This window comes from Microcaecilia unicolor, chromosome 11 (assembly GCF_901765095.1).
Source record: "Microcaecilia unicolor chromosome 11, aMicUni1.1, whole genome shotgun sequence".
NCBI classification, from domain to species: Eukaryota; Metazoa; Chordata; class Amphibia; order Gymnophiona; family Siphonopidae; genus Microcaecilia; species Microcaecilia unicolor.
The window spans coordinates 51560357-51582941 of record NC_044041.1 but is presented as its reverse complement, the minus strand read 5'-3'; the positions used below and the strand labels follow the sequence as shown (position 1 = coordinate 51582941).

At 41.6% G+C, this 22585-nt stretch overlaps 1 protein-coding gene across 1 annotated transcript in view; it reads left to right on the top strand.

Moving 5' to 3' along the window:
* GALNT9 (polypeptide N-acetylgalactosaminyltransferase 9) overlaps nt 1-22585 on the top strand; it is a 369632-nt gene that overhangs the window by 250716 nt on the left and 96331 nt on the right. Inside the window, exon 7 of the mRNA XM_030218539.1 lies at nt 19414-19599. Coding sequence (XP_030074399.1) covers nt 19414-19599 — 186 coding nt within the window. The remainder of the gene's footprint in view (nt 1-19413; nt 19600-22585) is intronic.

Sequence of the window (22585 nt, the reverse complement as noted above, 5' to 3'; positions counted from 1 at the left end):
TTCCCTTGTGAAGTTTGAACATGCTCAAGTGATTGGCAGAGAGCATTTGGTTTTACTGTACACAGTACTGTACACCCTATACTCAAACACACAAACTGTAATTGAAGGTTAATTGTTGTTACCAGCTGAGCTACAGCACATTCTATTAAATTTCCAATTAACTTGTTGTGAATAGATTTTCTTCTGCCTGCTGATTGGTTCCCACTGTAATTTGAGATGCTGATCTTCTTCCAGCAACAATTTAATTAGCATTTTTTAATTAAGTCTTTTAGATGTGATGTGAATTGAGCAGAAAAAAAAGCTCAATTATTGATTTGGTTGTTGGAATGGCCAAATCGGAAATACTTCAAGTAGAAGCATCTTTTGCATTACAGTATCTCATGGTTTTCTTTTAGGGTATATGCTTAAGGGACCTCAACTATACCACATTCTGTACAAAAAAAAACCACTCCTTTGTGGGTTAATATTTCAGAAACATGCTTATACCCACTTCTGGTGGAAAAGAGACAAAAAAACAACCCTCCCCCTTCAAATTCCTCAGTCAATACTACTACTACTACTACTACTGTTTAACATTTCTAAAACGCTACTAGGGTTTCGCAGCGCTGTACAATTTAACATAGAAGGACAGTCCCTGCTCAAAGAGCTTACAATCTAATGGACAAATGTACAGTCAGTCAAGTAGGGGCAGTCAAATTGGGGCAGTCTAAATTTTCTGAAAGGTATAAAGGTTAGGTGCCGAAAGCAACATTGGTGGGCTTTGAGCAAGGATTTGAAGATGGGTAGGGAGGAGGCTTGGTGTAGGGGCTCAGGAAGTTTGTTCCATGCATAGGGTGAGGCGAGGCAGAATGGGCGGAGCCTGGAGTTGGCGGTGGGTGGAGAAGGGTACTGAGAGGAGGCATTTGTCCTATGAGCGAGGTTTCGGGAAGGAACATAAGGGGAGATGAGGGTAGAGAGGTAATGAGGGGCTGCAGACTGAGTGCATTTGTAGGTAAGAAGGAGAAGCTTGAACTGTATGCGGTATCTGATCGGAAGCCAGTGAAGTGACCTGAGGAGAGAGGTGATTTGAGTATAACGGTTCAGGCGGAATATGAGACGTGCAGCAGAGTTCTGAACGGATTGAAGGGGGGATAGATGGTTAAGTGCTGAGGCCAGTGAGGAGTAGGTTGCAGTAGTCAGGCGAGAGGTGATGAGAGTGTGGATGAGAGTTCGGGTGGTGTGCTCAGAGAGGAAAGGGCGAATTTTGCTGATGTTAAAGAGGAAGAAGCAACAGGTCTTGGCTGTCGCTGCATATGCGCAGAGAAGGAGAGGGAGGAGTCAAAGATGACTCCGAGGTTGCGGGCAGATGAGACGGGGAGGATGAGGTGTTATCAACTGAGATCAAGAGCAGAGGAAGAGGAGAAGTGGGTTTTGGTAGAAAGACGATAAGCTCGTCTTGGCCTGTTCAGTTTCAGGTGGCGGTTGGACATCCATGCGGCAATGTCGGATAAGCAGGCCGATACCTTGGCCTGGGTCTCCACAGTGATGTCTGGTGTGGAGAGATACAGCTGGGTGTCATCAGCATAAAGATGATACTGGAAAACCATGAGATGAGATCAGTGACTTCAAACACCAACTATGGCATTTACATCTGTACCTGGATATTCAGGGCTGGGCTAAAGCTGGATGTCAGGTAAAGGCAGCCACTGGAAATTATTTGGATAACTTCAGGCTTCACCCTGACACTGTTCTACTAATCATTATATGGCCCTTTTACAGAGCGGCGGTAAGTCCAATGCAGGCTTACCGCTCACTTTTCTGGGACTACCACCAACACAACACGGCTGCCAGCATTGTCCCGCCCCGAGCATGTGCCATTTGCAGGGGAAAAAGAAAACCCTCGGAAATGGCTTGCAAGGCATAACCCGGCGGTAATCGGGCTTCGCCGCATGCTGCCCGGTTACCGTCAGGTTAGCACAAGAGCCCTTATTGCCATCTCAATGAGTGGCAGTAAGGGCTCCCTGCCACATGGCCATGCGGTAAGAGTTCTCTCACCACGTGGCCATTTTTTGGGGGGGAGGGGACTTTTACCAACTGTGGAGAAAAGAGCCCTGGTGCATGGGAAAAATGGCCCCCATAGGCCCTTTTTCCCACAGCTTAGTAAAAGGACCCCTATATGCAGGCACTTTCTCTGTCCCTAGAGGGCTCACAATCTAAGTTTGTTTTGTACCTGGGGCAATGGAGGGTTACGTGACTTACCCAAGGTCACAAGGAGCTGCAGTGGGAATCAAACCCAAGTTGCCAGGATCAAAGTCCACTGCACTAACCATTAGACTACTCCTCCAGATAATAGCAGAATACATAGCAAACCAACAATTGTAGAAGGTAATAGCAAGGACTTTAATCCAACCAAATACATTCTTATGCCTGACTTAGCCATATTTCATCAGTAGGCTGCATCAGAGGCAAAACTAGAGAGGTAAAGTTTAAAAAAAAAACATGCTTCTCTCTAGAACTTAGTCAAGATGAATTAGCCTTGCAGCAATTCCTCCAGAGTTTCTGATGACGCCAGGACAGTCAGTAAAGATTTTGTATGGCATTACCCAGAAAATCAGTGACTGAGCCCCCTGAATGGCATTTGCCCAGGTAGGCCCAACAGCATTCTGAGGCAATTAGTTGGATAGGCTGAAAATAAGGTTCTGAACAGAATCTATGGATGGTGAGATTAACATCTCAGGACTGTTACTGTAATTTTTTCTTATCAACATGCACAGTATTGGAATTCTCTTTCTTCTTTTCTTTTAAGAATTTGTGATTATCTTCAGTTTAGGAAAGCCCTTAAGACATTTCTTTTAAGAAATTTATGAATTCGTGGTAACTAGGGGCCCATTTACAGGCAGCGATAAGCCACTCGCTCTTTCGGGACTACCGCCGACCCAACGTGGCTGCCGGCAGTAGTCCCGCCCTGAGCACACGTCATTTCCGGTGGTAACCTGGCGATAATTGGGTTATCGCAGCAAGCTGCCCAGTTATTGCAGGGTTAGCAATGGAGTCCTTATCACCACCTCATGGGTGGCAGTAAAAGTTCCCCGTCACAGGCAACTGGTTGAGCGTTATCTCACTGCGTGGCCATTTTTTTTTAGGTTTTACTGGAAAACAGCCCTGGCACACGGGAAAAATGGCCCCCATTGCCAGCGCAGAGCCCTTTCTCCCGCAGCTTAGTAAAAGGACCCCTAAGTTTTTTGGAAATTATGTATAATTGGTTTTCAGCATTGTAATTCCTGTAATTCAGTTTTTGTCTGTTGTTACCCGCAGTGAACTTCGTGTTATTTGCGGGTTATAAGACGTGGTAGGGCGTGTCAAGATGGCGGATTGAACGGAGGACGCCTCTCTAGCTTCTGAACCTTTCCTCGGAGTAATTTGTTTCTTGCTAAAACTCTTTTTCGGTTTTTAAAATGCCACATACAAAAAGGAAGGGAGCGGTGAAGAGCCTACCGGCAGTGGCTGTGAATACCGCTTTGTTTTTAGACGACGCTAGATAGGTTCGCCACCAGTACACCACGATTGACCAGCTCGAGTGAGATTCCCGCGTTGGGAGAAGCGGTGGAACGCCGCTCTCACTGGAAATACAACAACTCTATCCTCGCCGGATTTAAATCCTCCGCCTTGCCCAGCAGCTTTCAGAAATGTGCTAGACGCTCCGGAAACTCCCGATGTTGGTGTGGAGGAAGATCTAACTGCTGGAGCACAAGCTGAAACGCCGGGGAAAGAAATTAACATCGAGCATACAGCTCCCGAGGCGATAACCTTAGAAGCCATCTGGACAGCAATACAAACACTTACTACTACAGTTGCTCCGGTTGTGAGTAAGGTTGGATTTACTAACTTCTGCATTTGAGACTTTTAAGAAAGATTCAGAAAAAGTGAATATAGACACCCAGATGGACATATCTAATCTAAAACTTAAAACTGATAAGCTTATAAAGGATAGAGGGATGATTACACCGCAAGATTGAACAATTTGAAAACTATAATAGGCGTTTAAATTTACGCCTTTTGAATTTTCCAAGATCTTCAGAGTCAATGCGAGTGAATGTTTAAAAAATATTTAACGGAGGTTCTTCAATATTCTTCTGACCTAATTCCCCCAATTAGTAAGATCTATTATCTTCCTGATTTCAAGCAAGGAGAAAAGCCGAAAGAAGTAGTGGATTTACAAAATTTAACAGATTTTCTTGAACAATCTAATATAACAGTTTTGGAAAGAAAGCTTTGCTGGTTTCAATGGTGTTTGAACAGGACTTAAACTCTTTGTTGAAATATCTTTAGAAATTCTACAAAAATGTTTCTAGGGGATAGAATTTGGATCTATCCTGATGTGGTGAAAACCACTCAGGATAGACGTAAAGCTTTCCCTTCTGCTTAGAGAAGAGACGCGAAGCCTGGTGCTAGATTTCTTTTATCATACCCTTGTAAATGTCTCGTAAATTACTTAGATAAAAAATATGTTTTCTTTGAACCCGAGCAACTGAAAGAATTTTTAAAAATCAAAAAAGTTGCTAGATAGTTTTCTAAGATTTAAGAAAAGCTGGATTAAGATAGTATAAGTGGTGTTCTCCAGGCCTTCTTTGATTTTTTCTTTTTTTTCTTTGTTATATTAATCCACCATGGTTTCTTAACGCCCTCACTGCTCTTTTGATTAGGTGGTCTAAGAAAGAGTTATATTTTTTCCTTTAGTATTTATTTACTGTTTCGCTCCGATTTACTTTAACAAGATGTAAATGCTTGTGTTTAAAATTGAAATGCAAATAAATAAAATATAAAAAAAAAAAAAAAAGACTGTGGTAGTAATAATAATAATTAATTAGTTTACTTCCAGTGGCAGCAGAAGATCTTTTAGCTGAGGAATGTAAACTATAAACTAACGGCTATTATACACGCAGCTTGTCTGCATGTAAGAAGACAACTTTGGCATGCGCAAAGCAGCCACACTTAATGCTTGGCTGCTCTGCACTGGCTTCCCCTCCTTAGGAAGGAAATTGGGTGCAAATGAGCTAACAGTGAGCAGCTCATTTGCATGCGATTTCTCTCATGCATGCCCGTTCCTTTCCGAACCACTAAGGGATCTGTAAGGGAAGGGCTTTTTCCGTTTAGTTAGTGCATCAGTTAGTCCACTGCAGTGCCCCCTAGGGTGCCCGGTTCGTGTCCTGGTATGTCAGGGGGACCAGTGTTCTACGAATGCTGGCTCCTCCCATGACCAAATGAATTGGATTTGGTCATTTTTGAGATGGGCGTCCTCGGTTTCCATTATTGCCAAAAACCGGGGTCGACCATCTCTAAGGTCGACCTAAATGTTGAGATTTGGGCGTCCCCAACCATATTATTGAAACAAAGATGAAGCCCATCTTGGTTTCGATAATACGGGTTTCCCGCCCCTTCGCGGGACGTCCTGCGAGGACGCCTTCAGGAAAACTTGGGCCACCCCATTTGATTATGCCCTCTGTGTGTACTAAGTGTGCACTAATAATTCTTAATAATTTTTTACAAAGGGGTCTGTCATGGGCCGAGAGATGTGCTCCAGGTACACAGCTCACCGTTGCTCCCTTATCTTGTCTGCTGAGACCCCCCAAAACCCCCTAAATCCACTGTTCCCCCTGTACACCCAGTCCAATAGGCCTTATAGGTGAAGGGGGCACCTATACGTGGATACAGTGGATTTCTTGTAGAGTTTTGGAGGGCTGAATATGCATTCCCTAGAGTAGGAGGGATAGGGGTGTGAGAATGCGCAAGGACAAAATCAAACTCGGTATACATATAAAGTATCACATACCATGTAAAATGAGTTTATCTTGTGGGAGAAGGGAAATGGGACGTGATATACAGCCTTCTCTGTGGTATTGTTACAACTACATTCAAAGTGGTTTACATATATACAGGTACTTATTTTGTACCTGGGGGCAATGGGAGGTTAGTGCCTTGCCCACAGTCACAAGGAGCTGCAGTGGGATTTGAACCCAGTTCCCAGAATCAAAGTGCACTGCACTAACCACCAGGCTACTCCTCCACTGGATGGACTGTTTCAGCTCTTTATCTGCCTCATTTACTATGTTGCTATGATACAGATGTTTAAATACTTGAAACGTATTACTATACAAACAATCTTTGCTATAGTCAGGGAAATGGGTACAACTAGAGGACATGAATTGAGGTTGCAGGGCGGTAGACTTAGGGAGTTAATATCAGGAAAGGGTGTGGGATGCTTAGATATACCCTCCCAGTGGAGGTGGTGAAGACAAAAGCAGTGGCGGAAATCAAAAATGCATGGGATGAAACACAGAGAATCCTTATAGGGAAATAGGAGGAATCAAGATAATGACTTCCTGGCTGTTGATGTGATTACATGTGGGCAGAAGTGTACTTATATGGCTTACACCAAAAGGTTGGGAAGTCAGGGCAGGGCTGGTCAGACTTGTACAATCTGTTCCAAAAATGGCAAAAAAGACAGGTCAGGATAAAGTATATGTATTTTATATCACATTTAATATCATAGATTAGAGTGTGGGTGTTATGTATCTCTGTTGGGAAGGGGAATACATCTTAAGGCTCAAATTAGAGAGTAAACTGTTCTAATTAGCAACATGGTTGGATTGTTGGTTTAATCATTATCGTAATGAACATCATAATAAACCAATCTTCAGACTATTGACATGGTGTTGTTACTTTTATTTATTGGGATTTATTAACTGCCTTTATGAAGAGATTCACCCAAGACAGTGTGCAGCAGGTACAGTTTAACATAAAACTTACAATTTGTTAACAGCACAACAGTAGTAAAATAATCAAGAATAAACATAAATATAATAAATGAGGTAAACGTGAAAACAGTAAATTGAAACCTATTGATAGACCTACCGTAAAATAGTATCAAAAATATACACATTTTACAGCAGTGGAATTCAAATACCAGAGATATAATACAATGTTAGCATAATACTAATGATACACCTAATAAGCATGCATTAGAGCATTCAACTAACATAGATATGATGCTAAATAGTTTCTACAATACAGCTTACCATATAGCTGAGGGACCAAGAGCAAATATACGATGGGAACAAGATGCGTGTTGTGATATTGTGACTCATATTGAATTGTCTCTATGTGAAAGGCATGGTAATAAATTGCTTGTGATGCCAGTGTTCAATCATTAAGGAGTGTAACCTAACCAGAGTGGTGGGTACAGCTCTGGCCACCTTGTTGGGCAAACAGAATGGACCATGCAGGTCTTTATCTGCTGCCGTTTACTGTTTTATGGTGCATATGTTGATCAGGCAAGTCAGATTAAGCCCTACCTTGTTGTTCTCCTGAATTCCAGAGGGTCAAGAATTTCCCTCAACCATCTACAGACAATTCTATCCTATTCCAGGGTTTCTGCAATGCTGAACAATGTATCCCAGAGTGCTGGAAAGAGATTGAAAACAGTATTTCATAGTTTTTTTCTAGATATTTATGCAAACTAGGAAGCCCTTTTAAAGAGTGGCGGTAAGCCCAACACTGGCTTACCAGTTACTATTCCAGGACTACCAGCCCAATGCGGCCACCAGCGGTAGTCCCTTCCGAGCATGCGTCATTTCTGGGGGATAAAGAAAACCAGTAACTGCCGCTGGGTTAGCGTGGGAGCCCTTATCCCCACCTCAATGGGCGGCAGTAAGGGCTCCCTGTCGCATGCCATGCGGTAAAAGTTCTGTTACCACATGGCCATGTGTGCTGGGGGCTTTTTACCCGCTGCGATAAAAAGGGCCCTGGCGCACAAGAAAAATGGTCCCTGCTGCTAGCGCAGGGCTCTTTCTCCCAGCTTGGTAAAAGGACCCCTCAGTTTAATACAACTTTTTAGAGCTGTGGAATCAAAAAACTAGATTAAGCATCATAAGTACATAAGTACATAAGCACTGCCACTGGAAAAGACCAAAGGTCCATCAAGCCCAGCATCTGTCTCGACATGGCCAATCCACCCCAAGAACCTGACAAAAACCCAAAATTTAATAATGATCAATGGATTTCCTTCAGGAATCTGTCCAGACCCCCTTTAAACTCAGCAAGGCCAGCTGCCATCACTACCTTCTCCGGCAATGAGTTCCAGAGTCTAACCTACGCTGAGTAAAGAAAAACTTTCTCCGATTTGTTTTAAACCTATCACATTCTAATTGGTCTTGTGTCCCCTGGTTCTATTATTGTTAGAAAGTGTAAACAAATGCTTCACATCTGTCCGCTCTACCCCACTCACTATTTTGTAGACCTCCATCATATCACCCCTCAGCCGCCTTTTCTCCAGGCTAAAGAGTCCTAGCCGTTTTAACCTCTCCTCGTAGGGTAGTTGTCCATCCCTTTTATCATTTTTGTGCCCTTCTCTGCACCTTCTCCAATTCTTTTATATCTTTTTGAGATGAGGCGAGCTCAAATATGTACAAGTATTGAAAAGAGGGCAGTTAAAAGGGTCAAACGCACTAATTAATCCTACAGGGCAAAATTACAGTCTTTCACACATTGCAGGAACATATTTCTGTTAAATAGCAGCAACCCATCAGAAATGTTCAGTCTTGGTAATATAGCAGCTTTGATGCTAAACAAGGAAAATGCTCCTGTATCGTGCGTCTTCCATCCAACAGTAGTAACTATAAAAAAGGATGTATGTTCCACAACAAACGTCTGCTGTAAAAATAGCTGAGAATCTTTAACAAGTTTTCATATTCGTTGAGTGGAGGATTAGCTTAGTAGCTACAGCACTGGCCTTGACATCCTGGTTCAAATCCCACTGCTACTCCTTGACCTTAGGCAAGTCACTGCCTCAGGTGCAAAAATTAGATTGGAAGCCCTCCGGAATGTAACTCATCTTGAGCTACTACTGAAAAAGGTGCAAGCAAATCCAAATTAATAACATTTCTGTAAACACTACTGTCCCTCACTATTGTATATTTTCATCTGTCACATCTAATGTACTTGGTGCTGCAGCTATCATATTTCCTAAAGGGCTTTCATCGCAAGACCCAACCAAATCTTTCAACAGACAAAAGGTTCAGCATTACCATTTTCCCCAGGTGTAGACAGAAGTGACAGTAGATGAAGGCAAAGCATAATTGCCCTGACAACTGACATAGCCCAAGATTCCTACCGAGACACTAGTGGTGACAGCTGGGAAAATCTGCAAATGCTGCTGCAAGGCTGGAAGACATGGCAGGGTGTACTACAGCATACTTGTACTTCGATCTAACTGAAATATCTCATGGGTGCCCTAGATATGGTTATTGCTGCTGCCTCATTCCATCATTGGAGAGATGATTACTCCCTATATGACAGGCTGACTGTAATGGAAGATGGAAAGAGGTTATTTAAAGGCCCTGTGAAGGATGGAGGGGAGAGAACTCTTGTGTTATTCACAGTGGGGATGCCCGAGGGCAAAATAAAATGAACTGAAAGTCCAGAAAAATACCTTCGTAAAATTGATGTACAGAAGACTTCTTTACATTTTGTGCAAGTGACAAGCACTGGGATGCAGCACTGGTAAATGTGTCTTGCTATTCTCTTCTCGTTCCAAGGGAAGAGGATAGCTGGTTTCTAATAGTGCAGTGATTCTGGGTTTCCTGTAGAATGTATTTTTGCAGCATTCGAATGATGAGAAATATGATGAAATCTGAATTTGAAAGACTGATAAAATGATTCTTGGGAGGTATGTTAAGACAGGAGTGCATAGCAGCATAGACTCAAGGCTGCCTTGAAAACCCACTTATTTATGGAAGCCTTTAGTGATGGAGTCGAGAATACTGTGGTCACTTAGGGTAAGATGGCCCCCACCTGATTGATCTGGATGCCTGGTCTTCTTGACTGAATGGTTTCTATATGATTGAAATTATTTTCAAGTATATTGAATGGTTGTGTAATACTATTTTTTTCCTATCTTTCCTATCTTTAAATGGCATTCTTTTTTACTTCATTATTAATTTGTAAACTGGTTTCTTATTCCCCAGGAAAGGTGGTATATTAAATGTAATTATCCATAAACCAAATGTTAACTTACCCCTTTGGCACATGAGGGCTATGTCTGAACTCATATACTGGAGATCATTTTAGCCATATTTGCATGTGCAAACAGAGGGATTACGCTTGTCAATGATCCTACAGATGCCTGTTGCAGAAGTTTCAGTAAAGTTTGAGTTTGGATTATAAAGAAAAACTAGTCTGGCGTTTTCTTGTTGCAATGGAGGGAAAGTGTACCACTTTTGGACTAGTAAAGTGAAGGAAAAGAAACCTGACTGACACCCTATGGCCTACCAAATTTTTGTCTAGCCCTGGCCTGCGCCCAGCTTAGAGTGTTGAGAGAGTGAAAGAAAACTGTTTGTGGGTCCTGGTCAACCTTGAGACTAGTTAATGCTCGAGGATGCTGGTGTGAGAGTAAGATCTGGGTTACATGTTTAAGGACTGAATATTGGCACTTAACCCTTTAACCGCCAACTCCAGCCTGGAATGTCCACAAGTTAGCGGTTTTGGCTCAGGCGCTAACTGTGAATATTCAGCACTGCTAACTGGTTAAGTGACGCTGAATACTTGTGGATAGCCACAGACAAGTGATTTAGTGGTTTGAATATTGGCCAAGAGTTTCTAGCCAGTATCCAGTGAATGGGAAGGAAGTGGTGGCAAAGGACTGGAAGGTGCTCTAGTCACAGGAATGGAGGAGGTGATCTGGAGAATGTTTCTATGCTGTAGAAGTGAAGTTCCTGCAAGAGGTGTGCTGGTAGTGGTAGTGGCACAAGAGAAATGAATTCCCTCCAAATATGTCCCAGTACACTTCTATGGGAGAAACTGCAGTAAACATCATTGTAACGTGGAGGGGCATAATCGAACGGGGCGCCCAAGTTGTCATGAGGGTGTCCTCGCAGGATGGCCCCATAAAGGTGCAGGGCAACCCGTATTATCAAAACAAGATGGACGTCCATCTTTCGTTTCGATTTTGGTCGGGACGCCCAAATCTCAACATTTAGGTCAACCTTAGAGATGGTCGTCCCCAGTTTTCGGCGATAATGGAAACCAAGGATGCCCATCTCAAAAACGACCAAATCCAAGTCATTTGGTTGTGGGAGAAGCCAGCATTCGTAGTGAACTGGTCCCCCTGACATGCCAGGACACCAACCGGGCACCCTAGGGAGCACTGCAGTGAACTAACTGATGCACTAACTGAATGCAAAAAAACCAACTTTAAAAACGTTTGTCTTTTTTGTAGAATATGGTGAAGGACCTCCTTTGCTATGCCTCCGTCCCTGCAATGGCAATTGAGGACGTCCTTCGCTATTTATTTATTTAGATTTTGCTCACACCTTTTTCAGTAGTAGCTCTAGGTGAGTTACATTCAGGTACACTGGATATTCTATGCCTCCGTCCCTGCAACGGCAATTAGAATGTCCTTATGCCTCCGACCCTGCAACGGCAGTTGAAGACGTCCAAAATGTGGATGTTTGTGAGAAGGATGTCCATGCCTGGATGTTTCTGTGAGAAGGACATCCATGCCTGCTATGCCTCTGACACCCCCTTTATTTATTTGGATTTTGGATCACAAGTAGCAACAGTGGGATTTGAACTGGCCACCTCCAAATTGCAAGACCAGTGATCTAATCACTAGGCCACTCCTCCACTCCAGGCCACTCCTCCAGTCCAGTCCACTCCACTCCCTTAAAATTTGGCCATCCCTGTGGGGAGAGGGCAGTTGAGGACGTCCAAATGTTTGAAAGAAGGACGTCCAGCCTTCGTTATGCCTCCGCTGACACACACATACCTCCCCCCCGGGGCCTGCATACTGCCCCCCCCCCCACAGGGATGGCCAAATTTCAAGGGAGTGGAGTGGCATGGCATGGAGGAGTGGCCTAGCGGTTAAGCACTGGTCTTGCACTCCGAGGTGGCCAGCTCAAATCCCATTACTGCTACTTGTAATCCAAATAAATAAAGGAGGTGTCAGAGGCATAGTAGGCATGGATGTTCTTCTCACAAATATCCACATTTTGGACGTCTTCAACTGCGCAGGGATGGAGGCATATCGAAGGACGTCCTCAACTGCCGTCGCAGGGATGAAGGCATAGCGAAGGAGGTCCTTCACCCATACTCTAAAAAAAAAAAATGAAAGTTTTTAAAGTTGTTTTTTGGGGTGGGAGGTGGTTAGTGACCACTGGGGGAGACAGGGGAGGTCATCCCCTATTCCCTCTGGTGGTCATCTGGTCATTTAGGGCACATTTTTGTGGCTTGGTCATAAAAAAAAAGGACCAAGTAAAGTCGGCCAAGTGTTCATCAGGGATGCCCTTCTTTTTTCCATTATTGCTTGAGGACGCTCATCTGTTAGGCACACCCCAGTCCTGCCTTCACTACGCCTCCGACATGCCCCCAGGAACTTTGGTCATCCCACAAAGGGAAGCAGTTGGGGACGCCAAAATCAGCTTTCAATTATGCCGATTTGGGTGACCCTGAGAGAAGGATGCCCATCTCCCGATTTGTGTTGAAAGATGGGCTCCCTTCTCTTTCGAAAATAAGCCTGATCGTGATTAAGATATTGCATCTTTCAAATAGCCTTCCCCTCATCTTCTCTCCTGATTGAAGGCACAGAAAGTGCACACACTCATGAAAACACACACACACATACACACTGTTTAGCCCTTTACCTGTGCTTCTTATCAGACAGGCTGCAAGACGAAAGGCTAAACCTTCAGAGTTCTTATTCCCTGGATAAACTAATTTGGCCTAAAGATCACAGGATGAGATACACCATTAGCCAATCATAAATTATCATAGAAGCAAATTTATTGTACATATAGGAATAGACATCTAATTGCTGTTTTGCAATTTACAGTTACAGTACATGCAAAAAGAGTCTCTTTCTTCCTGTGAGAGGAACTACCAGCCTGGAAGCAAAGCACTATTCAGTGCTAGCAAAGTTCCCATATATGAAGTAACAAACATTCCTTTTATACATTTATCTAACTGTGTGTACGTGACCATTCTCACATCTGCTGCTGTCTCTGTTGGTACCCTTATCTAAAAATAACTTCTGGCTTTACTTGTTCCTGCAAAACTAGTCTCACGACCTCCAGCCACAAATCTTGTACTTGGTAGTCCTAGGGCTTGTGTCCCGTCGTTATTCACTCCTCCCTGTTGCCGTGCTTACAAGAGATGTTAGATAAGAACTCATGCTGAAATGTTGTCTGCAAACTCCCAGTGACCTTACGTCACTCACTGCGTGACAGAGCTGGCCAGACCCTGCCCTATATAGAGAGAAAAGCAGGCATCTTAGGAGTTATAGTAGTCTACCATCTTATGGACCACAGATTTATACTATACACACACACACATGCACATGCATATTCACACACATACATATACACACACATAAACATGTATACGTATACCCAGCAACCCCCTAACATACACACATGTATTTACATGCAGAGGGGTTGTAAAAAATTCCATGAGCCATGCTCTGCATGCTTTCTCCCCTTGTTTTGAAGTATACGTGTACTGTTACAAAATAGTACATACACAGACACTTTTCAGGCCCTCCCCAATCATGCCCCCCCTTAAAACTGTGTGTGCCCAGGAATACATGTATAATTATGAGTAAAGTGGTGTGTTAGCTGTGTTACTCCACTTTTAAAGGTAATAAATAGAGATAAAACAAAACATAGAAAATAAGATGATACCTTTTTTCATTGGACTAACCTAATATATTTTTTGATTAGCTTTCGAAGGTAACCCTCTTCAGATCAGAAATAAACAAATGTTGGCAAACATCAGAACATATAAAGATGACTGTTTCTTTTTCAATGTTTGTTCATTTGTTTTTTCATGCAGCTGTACGCGGTATTTTCTATCTTAAGTAAAGTGATTTGGTAGCCGTGTTAGTCCACTTTTAAAGCCATCTTTATATATACTGATGTTTGCCAACATTTGCTTATTTCTGATCTGAAGAAGGGTTACCTTCGAAAGCTAACCAAAATTGTATTAAGGCAGTCCAATAAAAAAGGTATCATTATTTTATTTTCTATGTTTTGTTTTATTTCTACTTATTACATGTATAATTATAAAATCAATGGCCTGGACATGGCCTGGCATTGAATATTCAGGAATACAGCTGGTGACTGACATAAAAATGCTGACCACTGCAGCTGAATATCAACCAGTCTATGACTAGAGCTGCCTTTCAGTGCTCTGCCCTCCACTGCCTTCTCATTGGCTGGATCCTAGCTACAGTCTCTGTGACTAGGGTTGCTGTCCCATTGGCTGGATTCTACCTGCTATCTCTGTAACTGGAGCAGCCTTCCAGTCCTTTGCTCCCACTGGCTAGATCGAGATTAGCATCTCTGCGACTAGAGCTGCCATCCCATTGGCTGTATCCTACCTATAATCTCTGTAACTAGAGCTGCCTTCCAGTGTTCCGCTCCCATTGACTTCCTGTTGGCTAGATCCTACCTATAGTCTCTGCCAAGGAGGTTTAATGACAGGAGATAGCATGAATCTAACTGGCCCATTATCTGGGCTGAAGGCAGTGGGTGGAGCTTGCCTCCATATTGGTCACAAAATAAAAATTGCTATTAAGAACAATAGCAAACTTGTGAGGTTTATATTGTTTTATTAAACCTCTTAGGTTTTGCATTCTGTCTGTTAGGAGGGAATCAGGGAGTGGGATGGAAGGGGAGGAGGGGGAGTTTTTGAGGGGTCTGTGAAGGGGGAGGGTTATATTCAAAATGTATTTGTCAGTGCCCAGAGCTTGCTTTCTTATTTGCAATTCTGTATTGTGGATTTCAATGTTACTATATACCTTTATTTTTGCTTATGATGACAATAAAGGTATTTCCATATAAAAAAAATAACAAATGCATATGACTGCCCACGTGTGGTTTTTTTTATTTGACATCTTTTTTATTTATTTGACAGTTTCCCATATGTAGATATATATCATGAAATCAAACTGAAAATCACTAAAACAACATTAAAAATTGTTGTAGCTGGTAGAAACAGCAGCAATAAACTCTGTATTTTATGCTCATATTTCTACATGTTCTATACAATACAGTAATATATGGCCAAATCTCAGTGAGGATATCCTGTTTCCTGATGGGTTCCTCTTAACTGTTGTAATCTGCCTTGGGAAGTCTGGTGTTATGAAGATGGAATATATTGAAATTAAATGGAAGTAAAATTAAACTCTTCTTTCATTGGGGCACATGGAATCACATCTTCACTTCATCTTTTTTGTAGAAGTTTACATTTTAGATACACAGATGGATTATTCTGTTTTGAGCATGTTTCAGGGGCAAGTGGTTTTTTAAACCAAAATAATAAAAATAAATATGTTGTTTCATGCAGATCTCTCATTTGTTTAAGCATAACTAAATGGGCTATAAGCCCTTAATGCAGTCCATTGGTTTTCTTATATTTTGTTCTTGTGATGATTTATACTGTGCCAAAACTGGAAGCTCTTTCTCCTCTTTCTGGTGGATAATAAAGGAGCTCAATGTGAACACTAGGTTGCTTTGTGCCTGTACATAAGGAATTGTGATATTGCATAAGTAAGTGTGTGTTTTTGTTCCTAGCCATGCATCCAAAGGTTATATAATCCTTTCAAGAAAGTCAGTTAATTGTTTAACTTATTAGTGGAACATAACCACAAAGGCATGGTATGGTCGCATTTTCAATATGGTAATACTAGAGTCTGGCTAAGGAACAGGTTATTTTGAGTTAGTCTTCACTGGACCAAACTTGCTTTCCTTGTGTCATCACCATCCAGTTGGATAGGCAGTGTCTTAAAAATTGGAGGATAAAGGAATTTTTTTTTACATGTATATCCCACATTATCCCAAGCAAACTCGGGTTCAATGTGGCTTACATTTGAAAATACAGTGAGACAGAATAATAGAATTCAGTAACATCATGGGATGTGTCTGAAATAATCAATAAAGTTGAGATTAGCATATATACCCAACTGGGCATTTAAACGTCTGTCCTTTAATGATGCTTCATGTTCAGAAATCATAGACATAATTATAGACAGTTATTCAAACATTATCACATGCACACACCAGAACAGGCACCCATACACACATTGCAAAAGTAAACAATATCAACAGAGTACATCCAAAATGTATTTTTTATTTCCTCTTTTCCATCTTCCAAAATTCCAGACAGCAGATGTACAGATCAGTAGGACCCAAAGCAGTCCAAAACAAATAAAGTCAGAAACAACCCAGTTTATACTTAATTATTCAACCACCCTAGGTTTCATCTTTGGGTTTAAAAATCAATGCCATGTGCATGTAAGGTCTGGATAAACAAAACCATCAAAGTTTTAAGCAAATGCCCCAAATATGTAATACTTGGTAGCAATAATGAAACAGTGATGGAATATTCACATGAACTTTGTATAAACGTGGTGGCTAATAGTGTGCTGCTTGCATTTATATCCAAACAGACTTTAAGAAGAGTTAAATATATACAACAGAACTAGCACATTGAGACTTGATTCTGGACTTCTGCATGAAGGTAGCTCGTCCCTCATTATTCAATACCTCTCTTTTAGATAGTAGTAGTAACAAAAAAATATCAAGTGCATTTTTATAATATACCACTGCATTCTAACATACAAGTGTTCTATAGATTAATGCTGTTCTCTTCTTTGAATGAATGGGTTAAGAATCTCTTAATATGAAGGTCATTGCCTGAATATCATAGTTATAGGAGCCACAAGGGTTAAGTCCTAGTGGAAGTTAAGTAGCCAAGCCAAGGCGACTAATACTCGGTTCAAGATCTTCTCTACTGATAATCTATCCCTCATCTAATCCTGAGCTGACCCTCTCTTCCAGGTAGTTTTCATTCTCCTGCTTCTGGGTGGAAATTATGAAACAACTCCATTACATAATCTCCACACAAAACCTCTCGGCCTCTTCCTAGTGCCTGGGTACTTCTTCTGAGCTCAAGCACACCTCAGGAAGGCAGTGCTCAAACTCAGTGGTTGAGTTTTGACAAACATAGCCCTTACCTGACATTCCCTTTAGAAAGAGTCATAACCTCTCGTCTTCCCACTATTAACTCAGTACTTACAGAGTCTGTGTAAATCTGTAGTCGCTCATTAGTTACAGAGTCTGTGTAAATCTGTAGAGAAATTATTGACTCCCTTACACAAATGTATACCCCCCTGTTATTCTCCCAGCTCTGGTCTCATGCCTTCCTCCATCTGAGAGAAATCATAGACAAATCAGTCCACAGAGTTTGCCTGAAGACTTTCCTGAGCAGAAAGCCTATCCACGCCTATATTCCTTAACAAAAGACCCATTCAGTTATTTCAGTTTAAAATCAGCAAGCATAGCTTTTATTTTTTCCTGCGGTGACTTCGAACAGCATCTTGATGATATGAGCTGTTCCTTGGCTTGCTTTGCTTCTGTAATTTCTTTGAAGTGGTCTCCCTGAAGCATGCATACGATCTCTGCTGTCCTAAAAAATTGCCAAGCAACTGGATTTTCTTTTCTGTTCTCACCATCTTATCGAACATAGTGACTGTTTATTGGTGTCCTCTGCCAGTGGTCATTTTCTAGAAAACAAAACGAAGGCACTAGGTCAGAGTCTGCAATAACCACTGTCTTTCATTCCATCTGTAATGGGTAAAGAAGCAAGTTCAGAAGGATATCATCAACAAAAGATTACACGTCAATAACCTGGTGTGAACAAAATCACCATCTTTATTTTAGATCATAAAGACCTTTCCCCTCAGCAGTCCTCCCGTAAAAATCCATTTTGTGGCAGCCTGAAGAAACATAGAGCTGCCAGTAAGGGTTATTTTGAGAGTTTGCTGTTCTAAGTTTTTCTGGGTCACCGGGGAGGGGGGGGGTGGGAAAGGGGGAGGGGAGGGATTGGAGAATGAAGCTTTATTTATTATAATGTGGATGGAAGTCAGAATAATGTGTTACTTGGGTTTCTGTTGTTGTCATATTCTCTGGCAATTTACATGGTTCTGTAGAAAATGTGTGTGTTCTATTGTTTGAGTTTGAGGATGAAAATCAATAAAAAATATAATGTACAAAAACAAAAATCCCATTTTCTTCTGTTCATCTCAGATCTGATGTTGTCTGAAATTTTATGAACTCTTATTGTTAAACTGAATCGATTCCACATTATAGGAAGCCTGCCTTGTATTTACGCATCTTTAACAAAAATCTCTCCATAAAGAACATGGACGTTGGCCATTGCAATGTCCTTTGTGTTACTTTCTCATTAAAGTAAAATATCTGCTTTTACAATTCACAGTTGTGCTGTCCTCGTGTGATCTGTATACCCCATCAGAACCTTACTGCTCTAAGCATCCATCTAGATAACCACCCAACTGTTGGATGTAAATTGTTTCTATCAGTCTCTCACTGCATCTTTATTGTCCAGTTATATAATTAGCAACAGCTATTCCTCTGTAGGTATTAACTGTTTTTTGCTGACTGTAATTTGCATCAATATTGATGCCTGCTCAGCTTAATATTACCGTTTTGCTCATAGTATAACTGATCAAGATAATTAGTGTGAAATCCCAAATGATGATTCCCACTATATTACTATCAGTTTGGCTTAATAGCAGTTTCAAAAAACAATAATTAAAGCAGAAATTAACTCTGTTTATGAGACTGAGGAGCCCTTTCTGGGGGATTACCTACTGTAGGTAGATGTATCCCAAACTGTGTCTTACTGGGTACCACTGATTTCGTACCTGTCTCTGGGTTAAAATCTTTCTTTGCAAAACTTAATTACAACTTGGTGCTTGATTAATGTCAGACACCAACACTCCAGAAACTAACCAGGTGATTGTTGTTCAGCAATGCTATAGGTACTTAGAATCCCAGGTTTATTTCTTTTGACTTAACTCACACCTTTTTCAGTAATAGCTAAAGGTGAGTTACAATCAGGTACTATAGGTATTGATTGGGTTTCTGCCAGGTATTTGTGACCTGGATTTGTCACTGTTAGAAGGATACTAGGCTAGATGAACCATTAGTCTGACCCAGTATGGCTATTCTTATGTTCTTATGTTCCCTGTCCCCTGAGGGCTTATATATAAGGGGGCCTTTTACTAAAGTGTGGTACAATCTGGGTTTATCCCCAGATTCTATATATGGCACCCATGGGTGTAGTTTGGGAGAGTGAGGGGGCATTGCCTCCCCAAACGAGCAGCTGGTTCAGCATCCCACCTCCCTCTCCACTTCATGCAACACAGACTGCAAAAACAGGCAAAGCTTAAGTTTTCCTCAAAATCAGATTAATTTATTTATGCTCTGAACAGGCAGTCAGTAACTGTGTCATGGTTTTACGCAGCTTCCTCCAGGACAGAGATGCCATTTCCTATCTAAAACTTCTGCCATGTTCTTTTAGGTGTGGCAGTGTGGTGGAAGCATGGAAGTGCTACCCTGCTCCAGAGTTGCCCACATTGAGCGCACGAAAAAACCCTACAACAATGACATTGATTACTATGCAAAGCGCAATGCCTTGCGAGCTGCAGAGGTGTGGATGGATGAATTCAAGTCACATGTTTACATGGCCTGGAATATCCCAATGATGGTAAGTCCAAATTGTTCTCACATTCTACACTTAAAAGGTATGCTTAATGATATGAAGGATTGCCTCTGGGTTCCATAGAATAATGGAGGGGGGGCTATGTACATTTAGAGCAATGGTTCTAACCTCAGAAAGTAAGCCTAGGCCAGGAGGGAAATTTGATCAGTATGAGCTGTGGTTTTGCCAATATATTGAGATCTCAGGAAACAAAGGCGCCATTTTACTAAAGGGCAGTAAAGTTGTGCACTTATCACCCTGTAGATGCAAAAATGAATGCATGGTAAGAGCAAAGTTTATGCATTAACTGTAAGGGTTGTCCTCAGCATGTTTCCATACAGATACCACACAGAATTCTATCTTCTGCTTCAAAATTCAAACATGTTGATTATTATAAAATTAATTCTAATTGTGAGCTCCATGCAAGTTCATTGTGGGTTTCCCATAGTCACCTGTAGGTAGGTACTGAAGTTTTGAAAGCCTGAATTATAAACGTTTAAACATTGGCTGGTCCCTTTCAAAAACCTATGGACCATTGAAGATAACTTGGTAATTTTATCTGGATAGTGTTTCATCTCAAACTCTCTAGGGGTCCTTTTACTAAGGCGCACTGAAAAATGGTTTGCGGTAGTATAGGTGGGTTTTGGGTGCGTGCCGATCCATTTTTTACTGTGCCTGTAAAAAAGGCCCTTTTTTGCCAAAAATGGGCATGCGGCAAAATCAAAATTGCCACACGTCCATTTTGGGTCTGAGAACTTACCTCCAGCCATTGACCTAGTAGTAAAGAATTTGGGCAGTAATGACCTACGCACTTCAAATGCCACTTGGCGCATGTCGGTTAGTGTGACTGAAAAAAAAAAATATTTTTCAGAGACGTGTGTCGGAGGCACGCCAAAAATGAAATTACCACAAGAGCCATGTGTAGTCAGGCAATAACCCATTTTGTTGCTTGTTGGGCAAGTGTAGACTTATGCAGCTTAGTAAAAGGGCCCCTAGGTTTTTGACGGAAAATTTGCTTAAATCTAGCCGACAAAATTTGCCCAGCTAGAGATAGGCTAGCTATTTTTCTGCTGAAGAGTTAATTAAATAATTAGGGGTTCTTTTACTAAGGTGCACTGAAAAATGACCTGCAGTGGTGTAGACGTTTGTTTTGAGTGTGCGCAGAATCATTTTCAGCGCACCTGCAAAAAATGACTTTTTTTATTTTTGCTGAAAATGGACGTGTGGCAAAAAAAATTGCCACGCATCCATTTTGGGTATTGACCTAGCGGTAAAGTCTCACACAGTAACCGGGCGATAATGACCTACACGCGCCAAATGCCACTTGGCATGCGTAGCTGACGCACGCCAGAAAATGAAAAAATATTTTTCAGACACGTGTAGCAGATGTACGTCAAAAATGAAATTACTGCAAGGGCCACATGGTAGCCGGGCGGTAATTCAGAACTGGCACACGTTGGGTGCGTGTAGGTGCTTACAGCTTAGTAAAAGGGCCCCTTAATTGGATAGTGCCGAAAATCAGTTCTAATTGAGTTCAGCCCTGTCCTTGAAACTAGCCACGACTTTGGTTCCTCCTTATAGCTGGATACATTTAGTATTTCAATATTTAGCTGGTAAATTTAGCTCATCAGATGGGAGACATTTTAACTGGTTGGAGTTAATCAGCTACTTCTCATAATGAACCCAAGACTTTTGAAGTTCCTCCCTTATATGAGTTTTTTTTTTCTATACATATATCTTTTAAATCCTTTGAACTAATGTTACTTGAAGGACTGGTATAGTGTTTGGTAGCTGACCTGAAATCTCTGTACTGCATTAGTGACCCAAGTTAATGGAAAAGGTGCTACTGGAATTAGCTTTCTTACATTCCATAGTAACAGTACACAGTACTCAGTGGAGTCACTGTTGCCATTCACCATAGTACATTACCAGGTATGCTTGTGTAAAAACATGTGCCCCTATCTTAGGCAGAAATATAATGCTTCTTTTCCTGTACAGGTCTAAGCTGGTAGGAAAAGCTCCTCATTTACAAGACAGAAGAAGAATCCGGCCATCTGCCCTCTGCTCCCTTCTCCCTGCTTCAGTGCACAGGCGCTGATTAGTGTGAAAGGCCAGTGGGCCATCACAGGGGCAGACAGAAGCCAATGTCAAAATAGTCAAATGATGCAAAAGCAACTTTCTCCTTCCGATTAACCCTATTTTCCACTTATTACTAAAAAGATGTTCCATTCAATGTGGAAACTTAAAAGAGTAAGACCTTTCTTCCCAAGGATCATCTTTCGCAATCTGGTACAGTCAATGGTGCTAAGTCACCTAGATTATTGCAATGCACTTTACGCTGGTGTAAAGAACAATTTATCAAGAAACTCAAACAGCCCAGAACACTGCAGCCAGACTCATATTTGGAAAAACAAAATATGAAAGTGCAAAACCCCTAAGAGAAAAGTTACACTGGCTTCTACTTAAAGAACATATTGCATTCAAGGTATGCACTCTAGTTCATAAAATCATTCATGGAGATGCCCCGACCTACATGCTAGACCTGGTTGATTGCCACCAGGAATGCTAAAAGATCATCCCGCACATTCCTTAATCTTCACTTCCCTAGCTGTAAAGGTCTAAAATACAGACAACACATGCATCCAGCTTTTCCTACATGTGTACGCAGTTGTGGAATGTGTACGCAGTTGTGGAATGCATTACCGCTTAACCTAAAACAATTTACGAACTAATCAACTTTTGTAATCTCTGAAGACCTATCTCTTCAACAAGGCATACCACAACAATCAAGAACTGTAAATGTAATACATCATCACTTTACCTTATATTCTGAACTGTTTTCTTCCTATATCTGTTTGCTTAATTCTATTGTCATCCATGATCTCTATGCAACACCACTTGTTATCTTCTACTCTGAAACTCCCTTATATGGTGTGTAGCCCCCACCCACACATCCCAGGATGCACTGGGCAGGGCTGGGAGCCGCCATTTG